Source organism: Vulpes lagopus, chromosome 14 (assembly GCF_018345385.1).
Source record: "Vulpes lagopus strain Blue_001 chromosome 14, ASM1834538v1, whole genome shotgun sequence".
Classification (NCBI taxonomy): Eukaryota; Metazoa; Chordata; class Mammalia; order Carnivora; family Canidae; genus Vulpes; species Vulpes lagopus.
The window spans coordinates 30,154,698-30,174,597 of NC_054837.1; the positions used below are offsets into that span (position 1 = coordinate 30,154,698).

General features: G+C 58.0%; 4 protein-coding genes across 23 annotated transcripts in view; 2 read left to right on the forward strand and 2 right to left on the reverse strand.

The window, feature by feature from the left end:
* Nucleotides 1-5,676, reverse strand: part of ABCB9 (ATP binding cassette subfamily B member 9) — a 39,895-nt gene extending 34,219 nt beyond the window's left edge. Inside the window, exon 1 of one of the 2 annotated variants that reach the window (XM_041729053.1) lies at nt 5,540-5,676. The gene's annotated coding sequence lies outside the window, so the exon portion shown is untranslated. Of the gene's footprint in view, nt 1-2,892; nt 5,057-5,539 lie in introns of those variants that run through there. The other variant, XM_041729054.1, reaches the window with a different exon arrangement.
* Nucleotides 5,097-9,518, forward strand: OGFOD2 (2-oxoglutarate and iron dependent oxygenase domain containing 2). Of its 3 annotated transcripts, XM_041729061.1 has the most exons (7): nt 5,099-5,672; nt 5,981-6,037; nt 6,672-6,785; nt 6,874-6,973; nt 8,442-8,569; nt 8,808-9,065; nt 9,140-9,518. In XM_041729061.1, exons 1-7 carry the CDS (start codon nt 5,541-5,543, stop codon nt 9,404-9,406), a joined length of 1,056 nt encoding a protein of 351 aa, XP_041584995.1. In that variant the 5' UTR covers nt 5,099-5,540; the 3' UTR covers nt 9,407-9,518. The 3 variants fall into 3 exon arrangements, with proteins under 3 accessions (XP_041584996.1, XP_041584994.1, XP_041584995.1); XM_041729060.1 differs by having other exon boundaries at nt 5,098-5,672; nt 8,808-9,518; XM_041729062.1 differs by lacking the exons at nt 6,672-6,785; nt 6,874-6,973 and having other exon boundaries at nt 5,097-5,672; nt 5,981-6,182; nt 8,808-9,518.
* Nucleotides 9,475-12,956, forward strand: ARL6IP4 (ADP ribosylation factor like GTPase 6 interacting protein 4). Of its 4 annotated transcripts, none has more exons than XM_041729055.1 (6): nt 9,475-10,776; nt 11,081-11,254; nt 11,745-11,965; nt 12,049-12,166; nt 12,533-12,602; nt 12,682-12,956. In XM_041729055.1, exons 1-6 carry the CDS (start codon nt 10,223-10,225, stop codon nt 12,736-12,738), a joined length of 1,194 nt encoding a protein of 397 aa, XP_041584989.1. In that variant the 5' UTR covers nt 9,475-10,222; the 3' UTR covers nt 12,739-12,956. The 4 variants fall into 4 exon arrangements, with proteins under 4 accessions (XP_041584989.1, XP_041584990.1, XP_041584992.1 ...); XM_041729056.1 differs by having other exon boundaries at nt 9,476-10,776; nt 11,781-11,965; XM_041729058.1 differs by having other exon boundaries at nt 10,645-10,776; nt 11,651-11,965.
* Nucleotides 12,957-13,548: 592 nt separating this feature from the next.
* PITPNM2 (phosphatidylinositol transfer protein membrane associated 2) overlaps nt 13,549-19,900 on the reverse strand; it is a 141,339-nt gene continuing 134,987 nt past the window's right edge. For 10 of the 14 annotated variants that reach the window (XM_041729038.1, XM_041729046.1, XM_041729043.1 and 7 more), the window contains 9 exons: nt 19,696-19,857; nt 18,711-18,859; nt 18,262-18,378; nt 17,836-17,952; nt 17,572-17,720; nt 17,329-17,478; nt 16,798-16,981; nt 16,589-16,717; nt 13,549-16,493 (listed from right to left, as the gene is read on the reverse strand). In XM_041729038.1, the coding sequence (XP_041584972.1) occupies nt 16,170-16,493; nt 16,589-16,717; nt 16,798-16,981; nt 17,329-17,478; nt 17,572-17,720; nt 17,836-17,952; nt 18,262-18,378; nt 18,711-18,859; nt 19,696-19,857 (1,481 nt within the window). In that variant the 3' untranslated portion in view covers nt 13,549-16,169. The remainder of the gene's footprint in view (nt 16,494-16,588; nt 16,718-16,797; nt 16,982-17,328; nt 17,479-17,571; nt 17,721-17,835; nt 17,953-18,261; nt 18,379-18,710; nt 18,860-19,695; nt 19,858-19,900) is intronic. The other 4 variants (XM_041729048.1, XM_041729044.1, XR_005983787.1 and 1 more) reach the window with 3 other exon arrangements.

Below are 19,900 nucleotides of genomic sequence, written 5' to 3' on the forward strand. Positions count from 1 at the left end.
ACAAGACATACAGATGGCAGACAAACATATGAAATGATGCTCAACATCATCATGTCATTAGGAACTTGCAAATTAAAACAATGTGGTATCATTGCCTAGCTAATAGAATTGCTAAGATCCAAAACACCGACAACACCAAATGCTGGTGAAGATGTGGAGCAACAGGAATTCTCATTTACTGCTGGTAGGAATGCAAATGGTACAGTTACTTTTGAAGAGCTTAGTGGTTTCTTATAAAACTAAACATATCCTTACTGTATGGTTCAGCAATCATGCCTCTAGGTATTTATTTACCCAACTGAGCTGAAAACTTATGTCCACATAAAAGCCTGAAAGTGGATGTTTATGGCAGCTTTATTCATAATTGCCCAAACTTGGAAGCAAGCAAGATGTCCTTCAGTAGGTGAATGGATAAACTGTGGTACATTCAGACAATGCAGTATTATTCAGTTATTAAGCCATGAAAAGACACAGAGGAAACACAAATGCTTATTACTATGTGAAAGTAGGCAATCTGAAAAGGCTATACAATGATACAATTCCATGACATCTGGAAAAGACAAAAGCATGAAGGCAGTAAAAGGATCAGTGATGGTCAGGGAGGAGGGAGGGATGAATAGGCAGGGCAGAGAGGATTTCAAGGACAGTGAAACTATTCTGTATGAGACCCTGATGATAGATACATGTCATTCTACACTGTCAAAAAACACAGAATATACAACTCCTAGAGTGAACCCTCGTGTAAACTATGGACTTGGGATAATAATGTTGTGTCAATGTGAAGTAATGCATTGTGACAAATGTACCATTCTGGTGAGGGATGTTGAGAGTGGGGGTTAGGCTGGGGGTGGGGGGATGGGGCATATGGTCAATCCCTGTACTTTCCACTCAATTTTGCTGTGAACCTATAACTGTTCTAAAAAGTAAAGTCTCTTTAAGAAATGGTTAAAATGGGGATGCCAGGGTTGCTCAGCAGTTGAGCATCTGCCTTCAGCTGAGGGGGTGATCCCAGTTCAGGGATTGAGTCCCACATCAGTTGTAAGGAGCCTGCTTCTCCCTCTGCCTGTGTCTCTGCCTCTCTCTCTGTGTGTCTCTCATGAATAAATAAATAAAATCTTAAAAAAAAAAGAAATGGTTAAAATGGTCAATTTTATGTTATGTATATTTTACTGCAATAAGTAAATTACAATGTTCCTAGCAGCTTCATTCATGACATCTCTAAACTGGAAACAATACAAGTGTCCTTCAGTTGCAGAATGGCTCAATGGATGGAGTGGTCACCTAGTAGAATACTAGGCAGCCAGGAAAAAAAACATAAACTGCCCCAACACATGACCACATCAATGAATCTCAACAACAGAATGCTGAAAGAAATAGTATACAAAATAATACATAGTCTACGCTTTATTTTTTTTTAATTTTTTTAATTTTAATTTATTTATGATAGTCACAGAGAGAGAGAGGCAGAGACACAGGCAGAGGGAGAAGCAGGCTCCATGCACCGGGAGCCTGACGTGGGATTCGATCCCAGGTCTCCAGGATCGCACCCTGGGCCAAAGGCAGGTGCCAAACCGCTGCGCCACCCAGGGATCCCTCTACGCTTTATTTTTATCAAAATCAACAAGAAGCAAAACTAATCTTTGCTTTAGGATTCAGGGTAGTGATTAGCATTGGAAGGTAAGTAGTGGCTAAGCAGGGACACGGTGGGGGCTTCTGCAGGCTGGTATGTTCTATCTTGGGATCTGGATGCTGGTTACATGGCTATGGCTAGTTTGTAAAGATTCACCAAATGTATACTTGAGATGTGCCCTTCTATAAAGTGTGCTGTATACGAATTCAAAAGAAGGCAGATGGGCAGCCCCGGTGGCGCAGCGGTTTAGCGCTGCCTGCAGCCTAGGGAGTGATCCTGGAGACCCTGGATCGAGTCCCATGTCAGGCTCTCTGCATGGAGCCTGTTTCTCCCTCTGCCTGTGTCTCTGCCTCTCTCTCTGTGTCTCTATGAATAAATAAATAAAATCTTTAAAAAACAAACAAAAAAAAAACAAAAGAAGGCAGATTAAAAAAAAAAAGAAGGCAGATAGATACATATATAGAAATAAACATATGTGCAACATGCATATATACATGTACATAGACATACGCTCCCCCCCCCCCGAAAAAAAAAAACAACACACACACACACACAAATACACTGTGGAACCAGATAAAAGGATAAGTGCTGTAATTCTGGTTCTGCCACTTACTAGGTTTGTGACCCTAGACAGGCCCCTGTACTTCACCAAGCCTTATCTGTAAAATTGATTTATTAATACCTCAACACAGGGGTACCTAGCTGGCTCAATTGGTGGAGCGTGCAACTCTTTGATCTCGAGGTTATGAGTTTGAGCCTCACACTGGGTGTAGATTACTTAAAAAAAAAAATCTTAGGAGCACCTGGGTGGCTCAGTTGGTTAAGCCTCTGCCTTCAGCTCAGGTCCTGACCTTGGGGTCCTGAGTTGGAGCCTTGCATTGGGCTCTCCACTCACTGGGGAGTCTGCTTCTCCCTCTCCCTCTGTCCTGGCTCTCGCTCTCAAATGAATAAATAATTTAAAAAAAAGATTTGTATTTATTTGAGAGAGCAAGAGTGAGAGAGTACATAAGCACAGGAGAGGAGTAGAGGGAGAAGCAGGCTCCCCACTGACCTGGGAGCCCAATGTGGGACTTGATCCCAGGACCCTGGGATCATGAGCCAAGCCAAAGGCAGATGCTTAACCAACCAAGCCACCCAGGTGCCCCAAATAAATAAAATCTTAAAAAAAAAATAAAATAAAAATCTTAAAAAATATACAATACCTCGCACAGACAACAAACACACATCAGTGCTGGTTGGGAGCACATGGATCCGATACTTACTATTGATATTCCTGGTGCTGTTTGCTTTGGTGCTGGAGCCCAGGCTGGGGCAGGGTAGGAGTGGAGACTGCTTCCAAGGAGGAGGGGGGCCACAGGGAGAGCCAATCTAAACTGAGAACCTGCTCATCTTGTAAACTGCCTCAAAGGGAGAAATCTAATCGGGGGGACACTGGGTTGGGGGGGGGATCCGTGGACCAGGCCTGCCCTGGGCCTCTGGGGGAGGAAGGCAATTCAGGGGATAATGAGCACACAACTGGGGAAATGGATCCTTTCCTGGACAGCAGGGCCCTTCACTATCACTGGGCAATCAAGACACCTGTGAAAGTTTAAACATCTTCTCAGGCCACACAGTTCCAGGCTGGAGGAGCTGGGTCGTTGAAGGGGAAGGCGACCCTCGAAGGTCATTCTCCCCCCCTTGAGGAAGCCTGGTACCTCCAGAAGTAATAGGGCTAATAACCTAGATGTATTGTCTGAGGAGGGGAAGGGGCACCGACGGAGACAGAAACAGACTCCTGTTGCATTCTAGACTCCACTACTTGTGAGCTGTGTAGCCTTGGGTGGGCCATTCAACCTCTGTGATCTTCTATAAAGTGGGGATAATTCCTCCCTCATAATGTTTGTTGTGAGAATTAGGCAGCTTCCCTCCACAGGTAGAGTAAAATCCAAAATGTTAACAGTGGTCTCCTAAGCTCAGTGATTTGGTCCGAATACCACCCTGGCCTCCTTCCCTAGGGCTTACCCTCTTGTGTGCCTTGCTGTTCTGCAAGCACAGCAAGCTCATCCCACTGTAGGGGCTTTGCACTTTTAGTTCCCCTGCCTAGAACCCTTTCCTGCCAGATCTTGCTGCGGTGGTTGGAGCTCAGCTGAAATGTCACTCTTTGGGAGGCTTTCTCTGGCCATCCTGCCTCAAGTGGACACCTCCAGGCACTAACCATCCCGTCACCTAGCTTGTCTTCCCAGTGCTTAGGACTGAATGAAAATAACTTGATCATGGATGTTTCCTTGCTTACTCCTGTCTCTGCACCTTGACTGAGCTTCAGAAGAGTGGGGACCTTAATTGTCACTTCACAAGCTCACATGCAAAACACCCACACTCAGGATGGTCCTGCTGCCCCTGGCCAGCCAGTGTGAAAGCCAATCGGGCTGGTGGTGTAGGTTTTGCCTGGAGAGCAGAAGCCTTCTCCCAGCCCCCTGAGGTGGTGGTGGGAGACTTGGACTCCCAAATATGCTGGTGGAGACACCGGGAGAGGATGGCCTGACACCACTGCACAGGATGTGAGGGTTTCCCATCTCCCTCTGGGGCCCTGAGGCTTCAGCAGAAGCAAAAGGCGGGTGTTGGGGCTGAATTCACCACAGAGCTAGGAGGAACGGGGGCTGCGCTGGATGTGCGAGCGCGGTGGGTGACAGGTGTGTGCGGGTGCACAGGAGTGTGTCGGGTGTGAGTGAGCATGCGGCTGTGACTGCACGTGAAGTGCTGGGTAGGAGTGGGTGTGAGTGTGTCAATAGTATGACAATGCCTGTGATGGTGTGTGAGCATGTGTGAGCACACAAGGGTGTGTCTGAGTGTGTGGGTGTAAGCCTGTGTATACACCCCGGGATGTGGAAGCATCAAGAAAATAAATGCTAACAAGCACAAAGAGAAAATCCGCATCCCGCATCATCCAACCACTCAGGGAACCCCTGGGGCGGTCGCCCCCCTCTCTGGGCCTGTTTCCCCATCCGTAACAGGGGGGACGGGAGAGGGCCTCGCTGCGAGCTGTGCCCCACGGACCGACGGACGGACGGAGACAAGCAGGAGTCCCCTCCCCATCTGCGGTCACCTGGTTATCCCGGTGTTACCCCGGCTCAGGGCTGGGGGCTCGAGGCCCGGGTCCTCCTCCCCACCCCCGTCCCCGCACTTGCCGAGCCAGGGGCGGAACTCCCAGGGCGGGGGACACGACTTCGTCCCCGACTCTGAGCCTCGGGGTTCTGCCGCCCAAGCTTCCTCCCGGGACGCTGCGGCCCGAGCCCGCGGGGTGCGCGGCGGACCAGGTGGGGGCGTCCCCGAGGCCGGGTACGCAGCAGCGACCCCGGGTCTCCCCGCGGGAAGGGCGCACGCTCCGGGAGCAGCACACCCATCCCTCACCGCGGCCGCGCGGACCCGGCCGCCGCCAGCCCGCACCCCTGCTCCCGCCCCCACGCGAGTCCTCGGGCACGGCCCCCGGAAGTCACGCGGGCCGAGCGAATCCAGGTCGCCGCGGCGGCCCGAGAGCGCCGGACGACAGGGACCCGGGAAGAATGCCAAGCCCGCGCTCGGACGCACGGAGCGGGCTGGGCGCTCGCGGGGGACCGGCGGGAGCCCGGAGAGGGGAGGCGGCCTTTAAGCACGAGGCCTCGGCGTCCCAACTCGCGACCTGTCCTCGGCCGGGGAGCGGGGACTCGGGTAGCCTCTCCGTGCACTGAGCGTGCTAACCCCGCCTGCCGGACTGGGAAACTCTGAGGCGGAGCCTCCGTTCTCCTCCGCGCTCGGGAATTTAGGACGGGCCCTGGCCGGCGAGCCCCGCCCCGCCCCGCCGGCCCCGCCCCGCCCCGCCGGCCCCGCCCCTCCGGCTGGGGCCGCGCCGGAAGTGCCCCTCCGGAAGCCGGGGGGCGGCACGCGCCTCCTCACCATGGCGACGGCCCGGGCCCCGCGGCGTTTCTGCCGCTGCGCCTGCTTCTGCACCGAGAACCTGTACGTAGCGCGCTACCGGCTCCACGTGCGCTTCCAGGGCGAGCAGCAGCTGCTCCGGGACTACGGCCGGGTGAGTGGCCTCCACGGGCTGTGCGGAGACATCGTGCTGCTCAGCTCCGACAGCGACGGGGACGCGTCCTGGGCGCCTCGGGGGTTTTCCGCCGTCGCCAGGGACGGACAGTAGTCTCTCCTTAGTGGGGCTGTCGTGACCACACAGGCAGGGTGCTTAGGGCGCTCTGGCTGCGTCACTAGCAGCAGCTGGGAACCCTGCTCCTCGAGCCTCTCGTCTCCCCCTCACCGAGGGTAACAGGCCCAGGGACGCTCGGTGACTTGCTTACGCGATCACACAGTCGGGCTGACTGGACCTTCTGCTCTCAGATCCTGCGCAGCCGAGGGTGTGTCAGCCCCAAGGACTTCCAGGAGCTGTTGGGAGAGGTGACATTCCCCAGCCTCCATCCCTCCGCTCGCAGCCGGCCGCCGAGCCCCGTCCTGCCAGCCTTAGGCCTCCCCTTCCCGCTTCCTGTGCCCCTCACTGCAGCACCAGGAAGAGAAAGCCGAAAGTGCCAAGGTTTCTCAGCAGGTGGAGCTGAGCTCCCGCCCAGGACTGCCAGGCTCCCGCCTCTTCATCTCTTCACCCACCCCCCCTTTGGCTGGTGCCAGAGCTGCTGCTGCCCATCTTCTGTCTCCTTGCTCACGGGGGTGGGCGTGGGGTGAGGGGAGTGGTGGTGTTGGTTTGGGGAAACTTCCTAGGTGAGCCCCCTGCAGCCCCTGGATCAGGAGACTTGGCTGGGATTCTGTTCCCCATATCCAGGGGCTCCCATCCCAGCCAGGCTCTGAATGGTGGAACCCGGAGAGGGATGGGCCCCCTTGCAGGAGGTTGTTCCTTCAGCTAATAGCTTGGCACTTGCAGTTTACCCTGATACACTCAGGTTAGTGTAGGGAGGCTTAGCTTGCAACCCAGGCCCTGCTTTTGCCTTCCTGAGCCTCACTTTCCTCTTCTGCACAATGTCCTTGGTGGTGGGGGGGATGGGAGGACCCATCATGGTAACCAGGCCCTGTGCTACCCCAGCTTGAGCAGGAGGTAGAGCGGCGGCAGCGGCTGGGGCAGGAGTCCGCCGCCAGGAAAGCCCTCATTTCGAGCTCCTACCACCCGGCACGGCCTGACCTCTACAACACACTGCAGGTACCTGGCAGGGGCAGGTTACTGAAGGAGGTGGAGGCATCCAGGACTGGGGGCTGTGTGCCCCACAGCTGGTGTGTTCTGCCTACAGGATGAGGCTCTGGCCCCTGAGTTTTTGGCTGCAGCTGAGTACAGCTCATCACCAGGTGCAGACCTCGAAGGCCTTCTCCAGCGGCTAGAGACGGTGTCTGGTGAGGTCTTGGCTCCGTCACCTAGTAGGACTAGGACAAGGGGGCAGGGCACTGGGGTCCCTCCTCCGCCATGTCTGCCTCCAAAACCCAAACTGGCAGAAGCTAGAAGAGGTGGTGGGACTGACCTGCCAGGAGCAGGGCATCTGTGTTCACCTACTCACTTGCCCAACACATACTCAGTACCTGTGTCAGGTGTGAGCCTGCTGGGGGCAGTAGGGGAGGGCACTGAAGAAGTTAGGGACAACTGAGACCCGTGTGTGCTGAATTCATTGGTCAGCAGGGAATGGGGAAGGACCCAGGACTAACAGCAGGGTGGGGAGCAGACAGTCCTATCCATAGACCTGGAGAAGTGGGCAGGAGTGAAGTTTCTAGAACCTGCCACGACCTGGAGTTGTGGGAGAGAGGCTGCTAGCTAGCTGCTGTGGCCTTGAGCAGAGGCACAAAGCCACGCCAAGCTCAGAAATGACCCATCTCTCCTGCCTGTGGCTCTCCTACTGGCTAAGCCGAGCAGGAAGTGCCAGCCCTCCCAGATTCCTTAATCTCTGCCTCTGTGTCATCATCTGTGAAATGGGAGCACAAGTAACACCCGTCTCTTAAAGCGTGATTAAGTGACATAATATGCCTAATGGGCTGGGTGCATGGTGTGCAGCAACGGTTTTCTTATCTTATGGTTGCTGTTATTCCTAGGTCTGGGGGTCCTGTGGGGAGATGGCTGTACAGTGTTGCTTCCCTTGTGAAGCTTGTGCCTCTTGTGAGGCACAGGATGGAATGTGAATGAAACCTTCCCTCCCAGCCTGGGGGGGCCCCTCCTCATTCCCACCCACTTCCCAACAGTGGAGATTGTGTAGAGGTTGTCCAGGTGGGGCTGGGCCAGGCTGTGAGTTGGCTGATGTGGGGGCCTACAAACCCCCTACCCCAAGGCACTGGTGCATCTGCCAAGAAGTCTTTGCATTTCCATCCTGAGCCTGGCCTCTCCCTAACAGGGCCCGGCAAGGAGGAATGGCCCCCCTCAACCTTCCTATGTGGGGAACAGAGGCTCCAAGAGGCACGTCAGTTGGGGTGCACTCATGGGGAGCCATGCAGAGAAAGCCTGATGCTGGCTCTGTGATCCCTGCTTGGCTCCCATCACTGGCCTGCTGGATGTCACATGGCTAATCCCTTCCCATCTCTGGGCCTCATGAGAACTCACATCTGAGTCTAGAGGCTAGACATGTGGGCACCTGTGGAAGCAGGATGAGAAGCCCCAGGAATGAATAAGGGGGCCCAGGAATAGGCCTCCCTTCTGCCCACACATTCTGTCAGTAATGGTCACAACAGCCCTGAGAGGTGGGTGCCCGCGTTATTCCCATTGTGCAGGTGAGGAAACTGAGGCTGAGGGAAGTCACAAGGCATGCCTAGGCTCACACAGCTTATGAGGAGACAGCCGCACACGGGAGCTCCTAGCCAAAGACTTTCCATCCCTTTGCAGGGGAGAAGCGGATCTACCGGCTGCCCGTGTTCACAGCACCATTCTGCCGGGCCCTGCTGGAGGAGCTGGAGCACTTTGAGCAGTCAGACATGCCCAAGGGAAGACCCAACACCATGAACAACTATGGGGTGGGTGAGGCAGGGACACTGGGGTCTGAGGGGCTGTACCTGTAGTGCTGGAGAGGTGTTGGGCCCTGTTGGGTGTCTCAGTTTCCCCATCTGTAAAGTGAGGTCATGGCAGGATTATTATGAAATATCTGCAAAACACAACACGTTAACACTGTCCTTGGTAAGAGATTCCCCCAGGGACCCAGGGGGAGGCCCTGTCAGTTTCCCTGCTGACCCTCTGGGGGTGCCCCCCTCCCAGGTGCTGTTGCATGAGCTAGGCCTGGATGAGCCTCTGGTGACACCACTGCGGGAGCGCTTCCTGCAGCCACTGATGGCGCTGCTGTACCCAGACTGTGGGGGGGGTTGGCTGGACAGCCACCGTGCCTTCGTGGTCAAATATGCACTTGGCCAGGACCGCGAGCTAGGCTGCCACTATGATAATGCTGAGCTCACCCTCAACGTGGCCCTTGGCAAGACCTTCACCGGGGGTGCCCTGTACTTTGGGGGCCTCTTCCAGGTTAGTGTGTGTAACCCACGGGGCAGGGCCTGGGGCAGCCAGGAATGCCCAGGCCTCAGCCCAGCTGTCTGCAGGCGCCGTCAGCCCTGGCCAGGCCCCTGGAAGTGGAGCATGTGGTGGGCCAGGGCATCCTGCACCGGGGCGGCCAGCTGCATGGGGCCCGGCCCCTGGGCACAGGTGAGCGCTGGAACCTCGTCATCTGGCTTCGGGCCTCTGCTGTGCGCAACCGCCTGTGCCCCATGTGCTGCCGCAAACCCGACCTGGTGGACGACGACGAGGGCTTTGGTGATGGCTTCACCCGCGAGGAGCCCACTGCTGTGGATGTGTGCATGCTGACTTGAGCCAGGTCGGGCCACGTGGGGGTAGCGTGGCAGGCCAGGGCTCTGCCTCCTAGGGTTGGGTGGGACAGGAATAAACTCCCTCAGCCCTCAGGCACTTTTTGGTTCAAAAAGACACACAAGCTTCTGTGTCATTCTTTCGGCAGACAGGCTGTCTTAGGTCAGGTTTGTTGGAGTCAGAGCCTGAGTCAGGGATTCCTGGGCAGGTGGTTTGTTGAGGGAACACCTTCAGGAGGAGGAGGACAAGGGTGGAAAGGAGCTAAGCCAAGATGTAGTTTCAAAGGGCGGCCAGCCTCAGCTTAATCCCAGGGAGTGCTCTGGGGCACAGATCTAGCAGTCTGTGCCCTGCATCAGTGCGGCCACAGGGTGTGTCTGGGCTGGGGGGTGAGGAGGTGGCAGTCACTTCCCAGACCTCCGTCTCCAGGGCAGGTGGCTCCCAGTGGCCAAGGGAACCTTCCAGAGTACAGGAGTGAGTTAGCCTTGGGCACCATGGTTGGGTTGGAGGGTGTCTGTCTATAAAGGGAATTTCAGTGAGACACTGACTAGCAACTTGCAGTTGGTGTTAAGGGCTTCAGAGCAGGGACCCTGGAGCTAGACTGCCTGGGTTCAAGTTCTAATTCTGCTGCGTCCAGGGGTGTGATTGTGGGGCAGCCACATGACTTCTCTGTGCCTCAGTTTCCTCTCCTGGAAAGTACTTCTCTCCTAAAGCTGTTGTGAAAGTCAAATGCCTTAACGTTCATAAAGTGCTTTTTATAGCAGGCCTCTGTGTTTGCTGTCATTGTTACTGAAAAATCTGCAACTGGGCAGCCCCCAAATCAGATGAAGGGTGCAGCTGTGCCGGGTTTGGGTTGTACATTTGCAATCCAGGGGTTTCCATTCTGCAATCTTGAGTTCTGCCTTCCCTGGGAGGGTGGGAGGATCTGGGAGCAATCAGCTGGAGCGGAGCCTCGGCTGCCCCTCTGGACAGGCCCGTGGGGCACTCATCACGGGGGTCCCCGCCCTGGCTCTATGGGAGGTGGGGGTGCTGCGGGCGCGCGGGGAGGGCGACCGGCGACGAGGGCAGGCTGCGGCAGAGGCCGGGCGCGGGGGAGCCAGCCTGGATCCCCAGCTTCCCTCTTCGGGAGGTGCGCGAGCCAGACTCCGTTCCTGGGGCTGCCCGGGAGACGGAACCCGGGGCTTCAGGACTCAAGGCGGCGGCACCTCGCTTCCCAGCCGGACGGCCCTGCCGCAGCACTGTCCCGGCCGGAAGTCACCTCGCCGCCGCTTCCGCACGGCAAGGCGCGGGGTGGGTCCCAGGGTCCCGCCAGATGGGCGGCTGAGGAGGAGACGGAGCAGCTGCGGGGGCCCTCCCTGGGGCGGCGAGGCCGCGGAGGGTAAGAGCGCCCAGCCACGGGGTCGGGACGCACCTGGCAGCTGAGAACCGCGGCGGCTCCTCGGCGCGCCGGAGCGTCCGGGCGTTGAGAGGCCGCGCGCAGGCGTGGAGCGGCCGGGCGGGGGCGGGCCCTTAAAGGGGCCGAGGGTCCCGGGGGGCGGGGCAGAGGGTCCCGGGGGGCGGGGCCGGGCGGGGGCCCGCTCAGTGCCTGCCCAGGTGCCGATGAGTGCTGGGCCCCCGAGGGCCAGGCCCCGAGAAGAGGCGCCGCCGTGAGCCCCCGTTTGAGCGTGTGTGCCGGTCTCCAGCCCTCGGCGCTATGGCTCACGTCAGCTCCCGCAAGCGCTCGAAGAGCCGAAGCCGCTCCCGGGGCCGAGGGTCGGAAAAGAGGAGGAAGAAGAGCAGCAAAGACGCTCCGAGGAGCTGCTCGGCTTCCAGATGCCAAGACCGCAAGGCCATCATCGCCTCCTCGGGCGCGGAGGGTGAGGACCGCAGGGAGTGGGAAGGCGGTGTGGGAACTCTGCGGAGGCAGCTGCAGGCAGCTGAGCGGGCTTCCCGGGGTGGCGGTAGTCAGAGGAGTGCAGAGCGCAGCACCTGGACGTCTGGATTGAAAGACACTCAGATTCCAGAGGCTGGGCCAGCGCACGGTGTGCGGATTGAAGGGAGCAGTAATGATGCTTTTTGTGCAGCCGGAGCTGAGATCTGGGGGCTGGCTGCTCTGCTCCTGGCCAGACAGCGATTGGGTGAGGCCCAGAGAGTGCTCATCCCTGCTCTGGAAAGCCCTACCTGGAGGGTCTCTCCCCCAGTAGTCCCTGTATGCCTGCCAGAGGCCAGAGCAAGGGAATAAAGGTTTACTTCTTCCCCTCCTGGCCTTCCAGCCTCACCTTCTCCCTGCATCACAGAGAGAAGCAAGCACAAAGCCCGGAGGAGACCACGATCCAGTTCCTCCTCCTCTTCTTCCGGTTCTTCTAGCTCTTCTTCCTCTTCGTCCTCCTCCTCTTCCTCCAGTGGTGACCGGAAGAAGCGGGCGAAGCACAAGGACAAGAAGAGGAGGAAGAAGAAGAGGAAAAGGAAGAAGCACCTGAAGAAGAAAGGCAAGGAGAAGGCAAAGCTGCAGCAGCAGGGTGAGGCTCTGCCGGGACCCTCGCTGGACCAGTGGCACAGATCTGCTGAGGAGGAAGAGGATGGTCCAGGTACTGTGCCACCCAGTGTGCGGGAGGGAAGGGGTCCCCTCCCTGAGACCCAGCTGCCAACTCCCTGCTGTCTCCCCTTGCAGTCCTGACGGATGAACAGAAGTCCCGCATCCAGGCCATGAAGCCCATGACCAAGGAGGAGTGGGATGCTCGGCAGAGCATCATCCGCAAGGTGGTGGACCCAGAGACAGGACGCACCAGGTGGGCAGTGGGGCGAAGCTCAGCCCCACACACTCTGAACGCTCAGAGAGAGGGCCAATGGCTGCTGGCTGTATAAAGCCAGAGACCAGAGAAAAGTAGTTACTCATTTATGGGACTTCTCAGGCTGTTCTTACTGCCCAGAGCAAGCAGTTGCAGGGGCTGGAGGGCCTTGAAGAGTGTCTTCAAAGAGCCAGTTGGTCAGTCTGATGGCAGAGCCTCCCCAGCTTTTGTCAGTGTCTCAAGGGTGGGGGAGAGGGAGGGGGGAGTGCCTAGCTTCTGGCTGCTCAGGGGAGGGGGCCTGAGGCCTGGCATCTCTGGGTCGGCTCTGGCATCAGAGGCTCAGCGTCCTCTCCCCTCCGTCCCCAGGCTCATTAAGGGGGACGGCGAGGTCTTAGAGGAAATCGTAACTAAGGAACGTCACAGAGAGATCAACAAGGTGGGTGTCACCCCTTTCCCCGAGGTCCACGCCCGGCTCTGGTTTCTGATGTGTCCCCTTCTTGCACTTTCTTCTCCAGCAAGCTACCCGAGGGGATGGCTTGGCCTTCCAGATGCGAGCTGGGCTGCTACCCTGAGGGCCCTGCTGGCTAAGTGTTGGTGGCATGGCCTGGAGGCTGGCTTCAGGGTGGGCAACAGGAAGCCCAGTGGGTATTTGCCTTTCCTCCTGTGGCCTGGCCTCTGGCCCAGCTTCCTCTCAGATGCAGGGGGTGGTGGACAGGGTCACTGGGCTAATCAGTTCCCCCATCTCCTGAAAGCATAACTTCCCAAATATTAAATTTTCTCTGATTGGAAACTTTCCTTGTTGTTGTTTTGTGCTGAAGGGAGGGAAGGTTGCTAATGAACTTCCAGAGGTAAAACAAGGGCTCCAGGAATTTGGGGGGAAAGGTGGGGTGTGCGTCGGTGGTCATGAGCACAGGCCTACCAGCCACTTTTGCCTGTTCATCCTCAGATCAGCCTGCCTACACCAGACCCTGACCTTCACCCCTGGCTGCATCCCAGACCCAGACTGGGCTCTTATACCTGATCCCCTCAAACTTGCTCTTTATTCCGCAGATGACAACTATTCAGAGTCCTGGTGCTGGGGCCAGGTGGCCAGGGTGGGAATCCTGGCCCAGGTGACTAGTGGTGTCGTCTGTAAAGCAGAGGGGCTTTCTGCATCCACCTCACTGGGTGGCCTCGGAAGGGGCTGGGAGAAGGCCCAGGGCAGGGTAAGGCTTGTGTGACTGTATCAGTATTAGCCATGGCGAGTGCAGTGGGCACTGTTTATCAGGAAAGACAGCCTCTCCCCACTACAGTCTTAGCTCCAGGACAGGCCATGCCCCCATCCTGGGCCCACATCCCCAGCTGGTGATCTGCAGTTGTTGGTGCAGTAAAGAGACCAGAAGGAAGCCTTCCTGCTTCTTTAATTGGTGTAACAGACAATGACACTGTATACAGAGCACACTCAGGCCCGAAGGTGCAGGGGTGGCAAGGGTAGATGGGGCGAGTCAGGACACTGCTCACACATGGCCCAGACAGAGACAGGAGGGGGCTGAGACGTGAAGACTGCGACGAGGCGGGCGGGTGGGCGGGCAGGCAGGCAGCTCAGATGAGCTGGGAAAATTGGGAGTGGGGTCTCTGCTGAATCCCTCTTTAGAAATCAAAGAGAAGGCAGGTGGTTGGATCTGGAGTGGTAGGCTGAGGCTCAGTCCTGGGGTTGGGGTTGGGAATGGGGCTAAGGCTTCTACTCTAACAGGCCTGGGGTGGGGGTGGCAGTCAGCAAGGCCTGCCTCACCCTTTGGTTATGACTGGTCAGGCCTGAGCCCTGCAGCTCAGCACCCAACGCTGTAAACATTTTTGGTATTTTTAAAGGACTCTGCCCTCCCTCTCTAAGTTTCTGAAAAACTGGTGCTTCCTTAAGAAGAAAATGTGCCAAAAGGAATCTTAAAGGGAGGCAGGAAGCAGACCTGGATATAGAAGAGATATGTCAACGGGGAGGGTAGGCTGCCCATCTCACCATCTATGGCTAAGGGCCGCTGGGAGAGGCCCAGGGGACTATTGCTGTTGTCCTTGGCATGGCTGGCAGCTGGGCAGGGAGTGCAGAGCTTGGGGGAGCTGCCTGCTGGGAGAGGCCGAGCCCACTGCCCACATGGCCTCCCCGGGCCAGGAGGCTTCCCAAGCCTTTATTGCAGGCGGGCCCGAGACTCTTCCAGGTACTTCTCCGGATGGCTGGTCACCGAGGCGGTAGGCAGGATGGGGTGAGGTGGGGCCGACAGAGGAGGAGGCACTGGCCACAGGGGCCCCTCGCCGGGCTGTGATTGTCGGGCCGAGCGGTTTCCCGCCGGGGAGCAGGGGGGTCAGGTATTGCACTTCCATTGCAACACTTACATTAAAACTTGGTCCATAAAATAATCGTTGCTTTATACATAACGCCTGAAACAAAAACAAAAAGCTACATCTTAAATATGAACAAACCCTGAAGGTCCTATCCCTCCAGAAATTTTTCTCTGCACAAAATAAATAGCTTTCACTCTGTATAAACCCACTTTTGCAGAACGTTTACACGACCCTTTGGCTGTACATATCTACACACAGGAAAATGTTAACATCAATCTGTGTACCTCCCTGTCCCAGCCCATGAGGCCCTGAGGCCATATCCAGGTTGGCAGCAGCTTTTCAGAGTCGGAGCCTGGCCAGGCAGGCTCCCCCGCCTTAAGTAGAAGGAGGAGGAGCAGCAGAAGGGCCACCCGGAGTCAAGCATCACAGCTGAGATCCGTGGTTGGTTCTGGGGAGGGAGGGCTGATGCTCAGACCCAGCGTGCAGGACATTGTGGTCCTTACCAGGTGGGGAATGGAGTCATGGCTGCCTGCCCTTAAGCTAACGAAGCAAGTTGTGGCTTCTTAGATTCGGCATCAAAACGGAATTGGCATTAAAAAAACCTAAGTGTGTGCCCCACTCACCCCAAAGTAGAAATTCAGTGGAATTAATGGGGGTCAGGTGAGGCAGGGACCCTATGCCCCACTGTGTGGGCAGGGTGTAGGGCCCCGGGACCCAGAACCAGGCTGGACTCCGTCACAGTGCTGGGTGTTTTCATGTGGAGGGGCTGCGCTTGGTACTGAAAGAGTTAAGAAAAGGAAGCAGCCAAGGATTGCTCTTTTAAAAAAACCTCATAGAAATCAGATTGGAGAAGTAGAAAGGTGTAGAAACGCAGGAGAGCCAAGGCACATGGCCTTGACTGGTGGCGGGCGAGGAGTGGAAGAGGAGGCTGGGCCTGGCTAGGCCCAGGAGCCCGAGGCATGGCTTCTCGGGAGCCGGCTCTGGGCCTCACCAGCCTCGCCGCCGGACTGGGTTCCAGGTGGGGCACGTGGACAGGTGGGCAGGGGTCCGGGGCTGCCACAGCGCTGGCGGGCCAGGCGGAGCTGCAGAAATTAAGATATGGCCTTTCTCTCCTGCTTGCTCAAGGATTTGCCGCCCTGGAGCCTTCTGTGTGGCTATAGGTCCCAGATTAGCGAACGCTGGATTTTCATGCATGTCTGTAGCCACAGGAGACGGTAATGGATCTCCACTCTCAAAAATCAGTGCAAAACCAGTGAGGTTGAACAGTTGAGTAACTCGAGTTAACAAGAAGCAGGCTGTCCCCCAGTGGAGCTGCTACCAAGTGGGAGGGGACCTGTGGGGGTCAGGGTGAGCTAGTGGATGGGAGGTGACAGGCTGGGCCCAGGCCCAGCGTCAGGATGCTGGGAGGTCAATGCAGGGCAAATGTCTAGGAGTGCCTTGTGGGCCAGTTCGCATGGGGAGTCCTGGTCCCTCTGTCATCCTGGGACAGGTCTTCCTGCAAGCTGGAACCCCTCAGACCCTAGGACATGAGGCAGGGGTGAGAGGGCTGTGTGGCACGGCCTATGTCCTCCGCCAGGCCCTGGGACAAGCTTGTCTCCAGTCGACATTGTGTGCCCAGGCCAAGCCTCCTGGCGGGGCTGGCCGCCCTGGTCTAGCACCATGGAGACCACAGCGCCTCACTAACGGTGTTCTACTTGGGGCCCGCGGCTGCCCCTGGCTCAAGCCGGCCAGCCATGGTGCGGCCCCAGCAGCCAGCTGCCACACTCATGCTGCGCTGTCCCCGCTGCTCGCCATCTGCCTGGCTCTGTGTCCGATCATGCCGGTGGCCAGGCCCGCTGGGCTGGGCTGAGATGGTGCGGAGCAGGTGGTTCCGGGAGCGCAAGAAGTCACCCTGGCCTGGCAGGCCGAAGCTGCCTTTCCGCAGTGCCATGCGGGTGGCCGCGTTGCGGGCCGGCCGTGCCCGGTGATTGTACTTGAGCTGGGCCAGGTGAGCCGCATAGCCATCCGTGATGAACTGCAGGGAGGGGGCAGTGAGGAAGGTGGACGTCACGGAGCCGGGCTCTGGGAGGCTGGCCCCCCGGGGCCGCCCACCACGGCTTGCCCGCTTACCTGGCACTGCTGCTGCAGCTTCTTGGTGGGCCGGCCCACGATGTAGATCTGCATGGGGGACAGGCTGATGGAGCTGTAGACTGCCACGTCCTTGGTGGAGCCGTAGGCCGCGTGCACGCGCAGGTGCAGCTGTGGGTGAGATTGGCGTGGGCACGGGCACAGCCCTCCTGCCCCCAGCCCTGCCCCAATCCCTTGCGCCTGGGACCCACCTCAGAGATGAGCAGCTTCAGGAAGTTGGCCTTATGCCGTAGCGGGTCATGCACCAGGCCATCACAGAAGGACACCACACCGTGGGGGAAGTTGTGCTGGGCCAGCCATGCCACCACGCGCTGCTTCTGCATGTCAGGCCGGCCCGTCACATAGATGATGAGGTAGCCCAGGTCCTGCCAGTGCCTAGGGCGGGGGGTGAGGCCTGGGTGTCCCATGGTGGCCCCATCCTCCCTCCTGGGCCACCCTGTCTCCTTGCCCAGCCAGTCTCTACTTGAGCCCTTGAAGAGTGCATCTCTGGGCTAAGGAGAAACATTAACAGCCACGAGGACAGTCACCCAGGTCACACCGTCCCCAGGGATGCCTTCTACAACAGGTGTCACTGTCTTGTTAGGAGTCCCACTTCTTGGGTGAGCAACTCTGTGAGCCCCTGCCAAACGTCCCCTGCCCTGGTGCCCAAAGTCCTCCCCAGGAGCTTCCTGGGAGCTTCCTGCCCCTGAGCCCGCCCACTGTGCCCCTTGGGGGTCACTTACCGCACCACATCCACAGCCCCAGCCCGCACTTTGGGGTCGCTGCCCATGATGGACACGCTGGCGGCAAAGGAGCCATCAATACTGAAGACCACAAACTCCGTGCCCTTGGGCAGCACGGTGATGTAGCTGTCAGCAAACGTGTGGTCTCCCCTGGGAGAGGGGAGCGCATTAGAACCCCTTAGACACCTTCTTCCTGCCCCAGAGGCAGGCGGCTTGGGTTGCGCACTCCCCAGAGGCACGTACCTGACCACCATCTTGATGGGGTAGACGCCCACACCCAAGCGGTGGGTCTCGGGGATGGTGTAGGAGACCCGCCCACTGCTGTTGGTCACCAACGTGTCCAGGTACAGCCACTCGCCCGAGGGTGGCTGCATCATGATGTGCACATCCACCTGGGAGCCGGGCAAGCTGGTCATGAACGGGCTGGGCCCCAGGCCTCCCTGACCCCCTACTCCCCAGCCGGAGGGAGGCAAGGCAGGGGCTCTTGCAACTTCCCCATGTCCTCACCTTCTCCCCAGTCAGAGTGACCATATCCAGGGGCCCATACATGAATCGGCCCGTCAGAACCTGTGGGCCATCCTCGTTGGCGACTGCGTCATTGATCCGGTGGTTGGCGGTCACATTCTGGGGACATAGGGAGTGAGGCTGGTCAGGGTAGGAGATGGAAGGAGGGCCGGGATCTCCTGGGCCTGGTGGGTGAGCATGGGCTGAAAGCCAGATGGCCCAGGTTCAAGTCCAGCTCAGCCACTTGACCTGCATGGCCTTGGCACACTTCCCCGTCCATACGTGGGGTAAGAGCTCCGATCTCACAAACTGAGGGTTAAGTATGAGCATGTTTCTCGGTGACTTGGTTTCCTTGTCTGTGACAGGTTGTCTTGTGAGGATTCAGTAGGACAACAGATGTGGGGCCCACGAGCCTGGACGCCTCCTTACCCTCAGCTTCACGTGGGTCCTCTTGCGCTGCCACTTCTCTCTTGGCTTTGAGGGGGTGAACACTGAAACCTCTTTGCCATCCAGCTCCAGGATGCTGGAGTTGTCATGCCTCATGACCTGGGAGGGGAAGAAACAGGTCATGGGACACTCTCAAGCCTGTGGCTGCCTATCCTAGTGGCCCTAGGGGGCAGAGACAGCAACCTGTGAGGGGTTGGGGGACACTCTTCAACCCACTCCACTCCACCCTCTGGTCCCCCCAAATTCACATGTCTTCTGAATGCACACAAACGTTCACCCCAGCCCGGCACCTGCCAGGGTTCCTCCGTCTTGCTTGCTCTGTAGTCTGACGCGCCTCCCCCCCTCATCTGTGATGTGGGGCCATGTCAGCAGTAGTGTCACCTGGTCCTTGCGTGAGGCCCCAGTGCTGCTGGCAGTGGGCCCCAGGGTACCTGTCTCAGCAGGAAGGAGACCACATCTGTTGACTCCCAGTAGCTGGCGTGGAAGAGGTGGGGCAGGGCCACCGTGGGGAAGGCCGTCAGGGCATCAGGGCAGTACAGGGCATAGTCGATCCGCTTCTGACCCCACCATTTTGCTGCAACTGCCAGGAGGAGGGCCTTGACTGGGTTGGCCCTCAGAGGGTTGCCAGGCCCCTCGGGCTCAGCTCAGCCCAAAGGCTAGACAGTCTCCTGGTCATCTGACCAGGAAGAAGGGCTGCAGCCAAAGCAAGCCTCCTCCCCAGCTGCGTGACAGGAGGGAGCGGAGAGGGCACAGGACTCCAGGATAGCATGCGAGCAGCCAGGGGCCCTGGGATGAGGGCGGGGAGCCTGCGTGTGTGAACTCAGGGGGCGGAGACAATCCTGGCTTGGAAGCAGGTCTATCCCTGGTCCTGTTGCTGACCCTGGTGACCCCCTATCCTGCCCTCCACTGCCCCCGATGTCCTCTCCAGGCCTCTCCTGCTCCCGCTCTGCTCTGCAGGCCTCAGGCTGGTGAAAGGCTTTGTAGGGGTGAACCCCAGAGCAAGGCCTGATGTCCCCTCAGCACCTGGGAGCTTGCAGCCCAAGTGTCAAGGCCTGGGTGTGAATCCTAGCTCCTACTCAGGGCTGGGAAACCGCCCCGGCTCCAGACAAGGGTTAAAAAGTGCCTTTCTGATGGCTGCATGCAAGAGATGCTCAGCAAATGGTGCCTGATGGGGGTCAGGGCTCTCCTGTGTTCTGCTTGAGGCCTGTTTGCTGCGCAGTCCCTTGGTCCCCACCCTCAGGCAACTCCCAACCCCTCCACCTCCTCCCCAGATCTGAGTGCTCCCAGCTCAAGCCTCTAGCTCCCTGGTTAGGCCTCAGCGGACAGGCCTGGTGGTGAGATGTGCCTGGAAACGGTGAGTGACCCCAGTTATAGGTGGACAGCGTGTGTGGGCAGAGGCCACATGACACCCAGTACCTTCTCTGATGTCCAAGTCAGGGAGGCGGGGGGCCTGCTTCAGGCTGGGGCTCTCTTGCCCGGCCTGTGGGTGGGAGCCTGGGGTAGTGGGGGAGGGAGAGGGCAGGGCGAGCAGAGACAGGCGCCTGACGCTGGGGGTATGGCTGAGTGATGCCGGGGCCTCTGGGAAGCAAGAATAACAGGGCAGGGGTCAGCCATGCTGGGG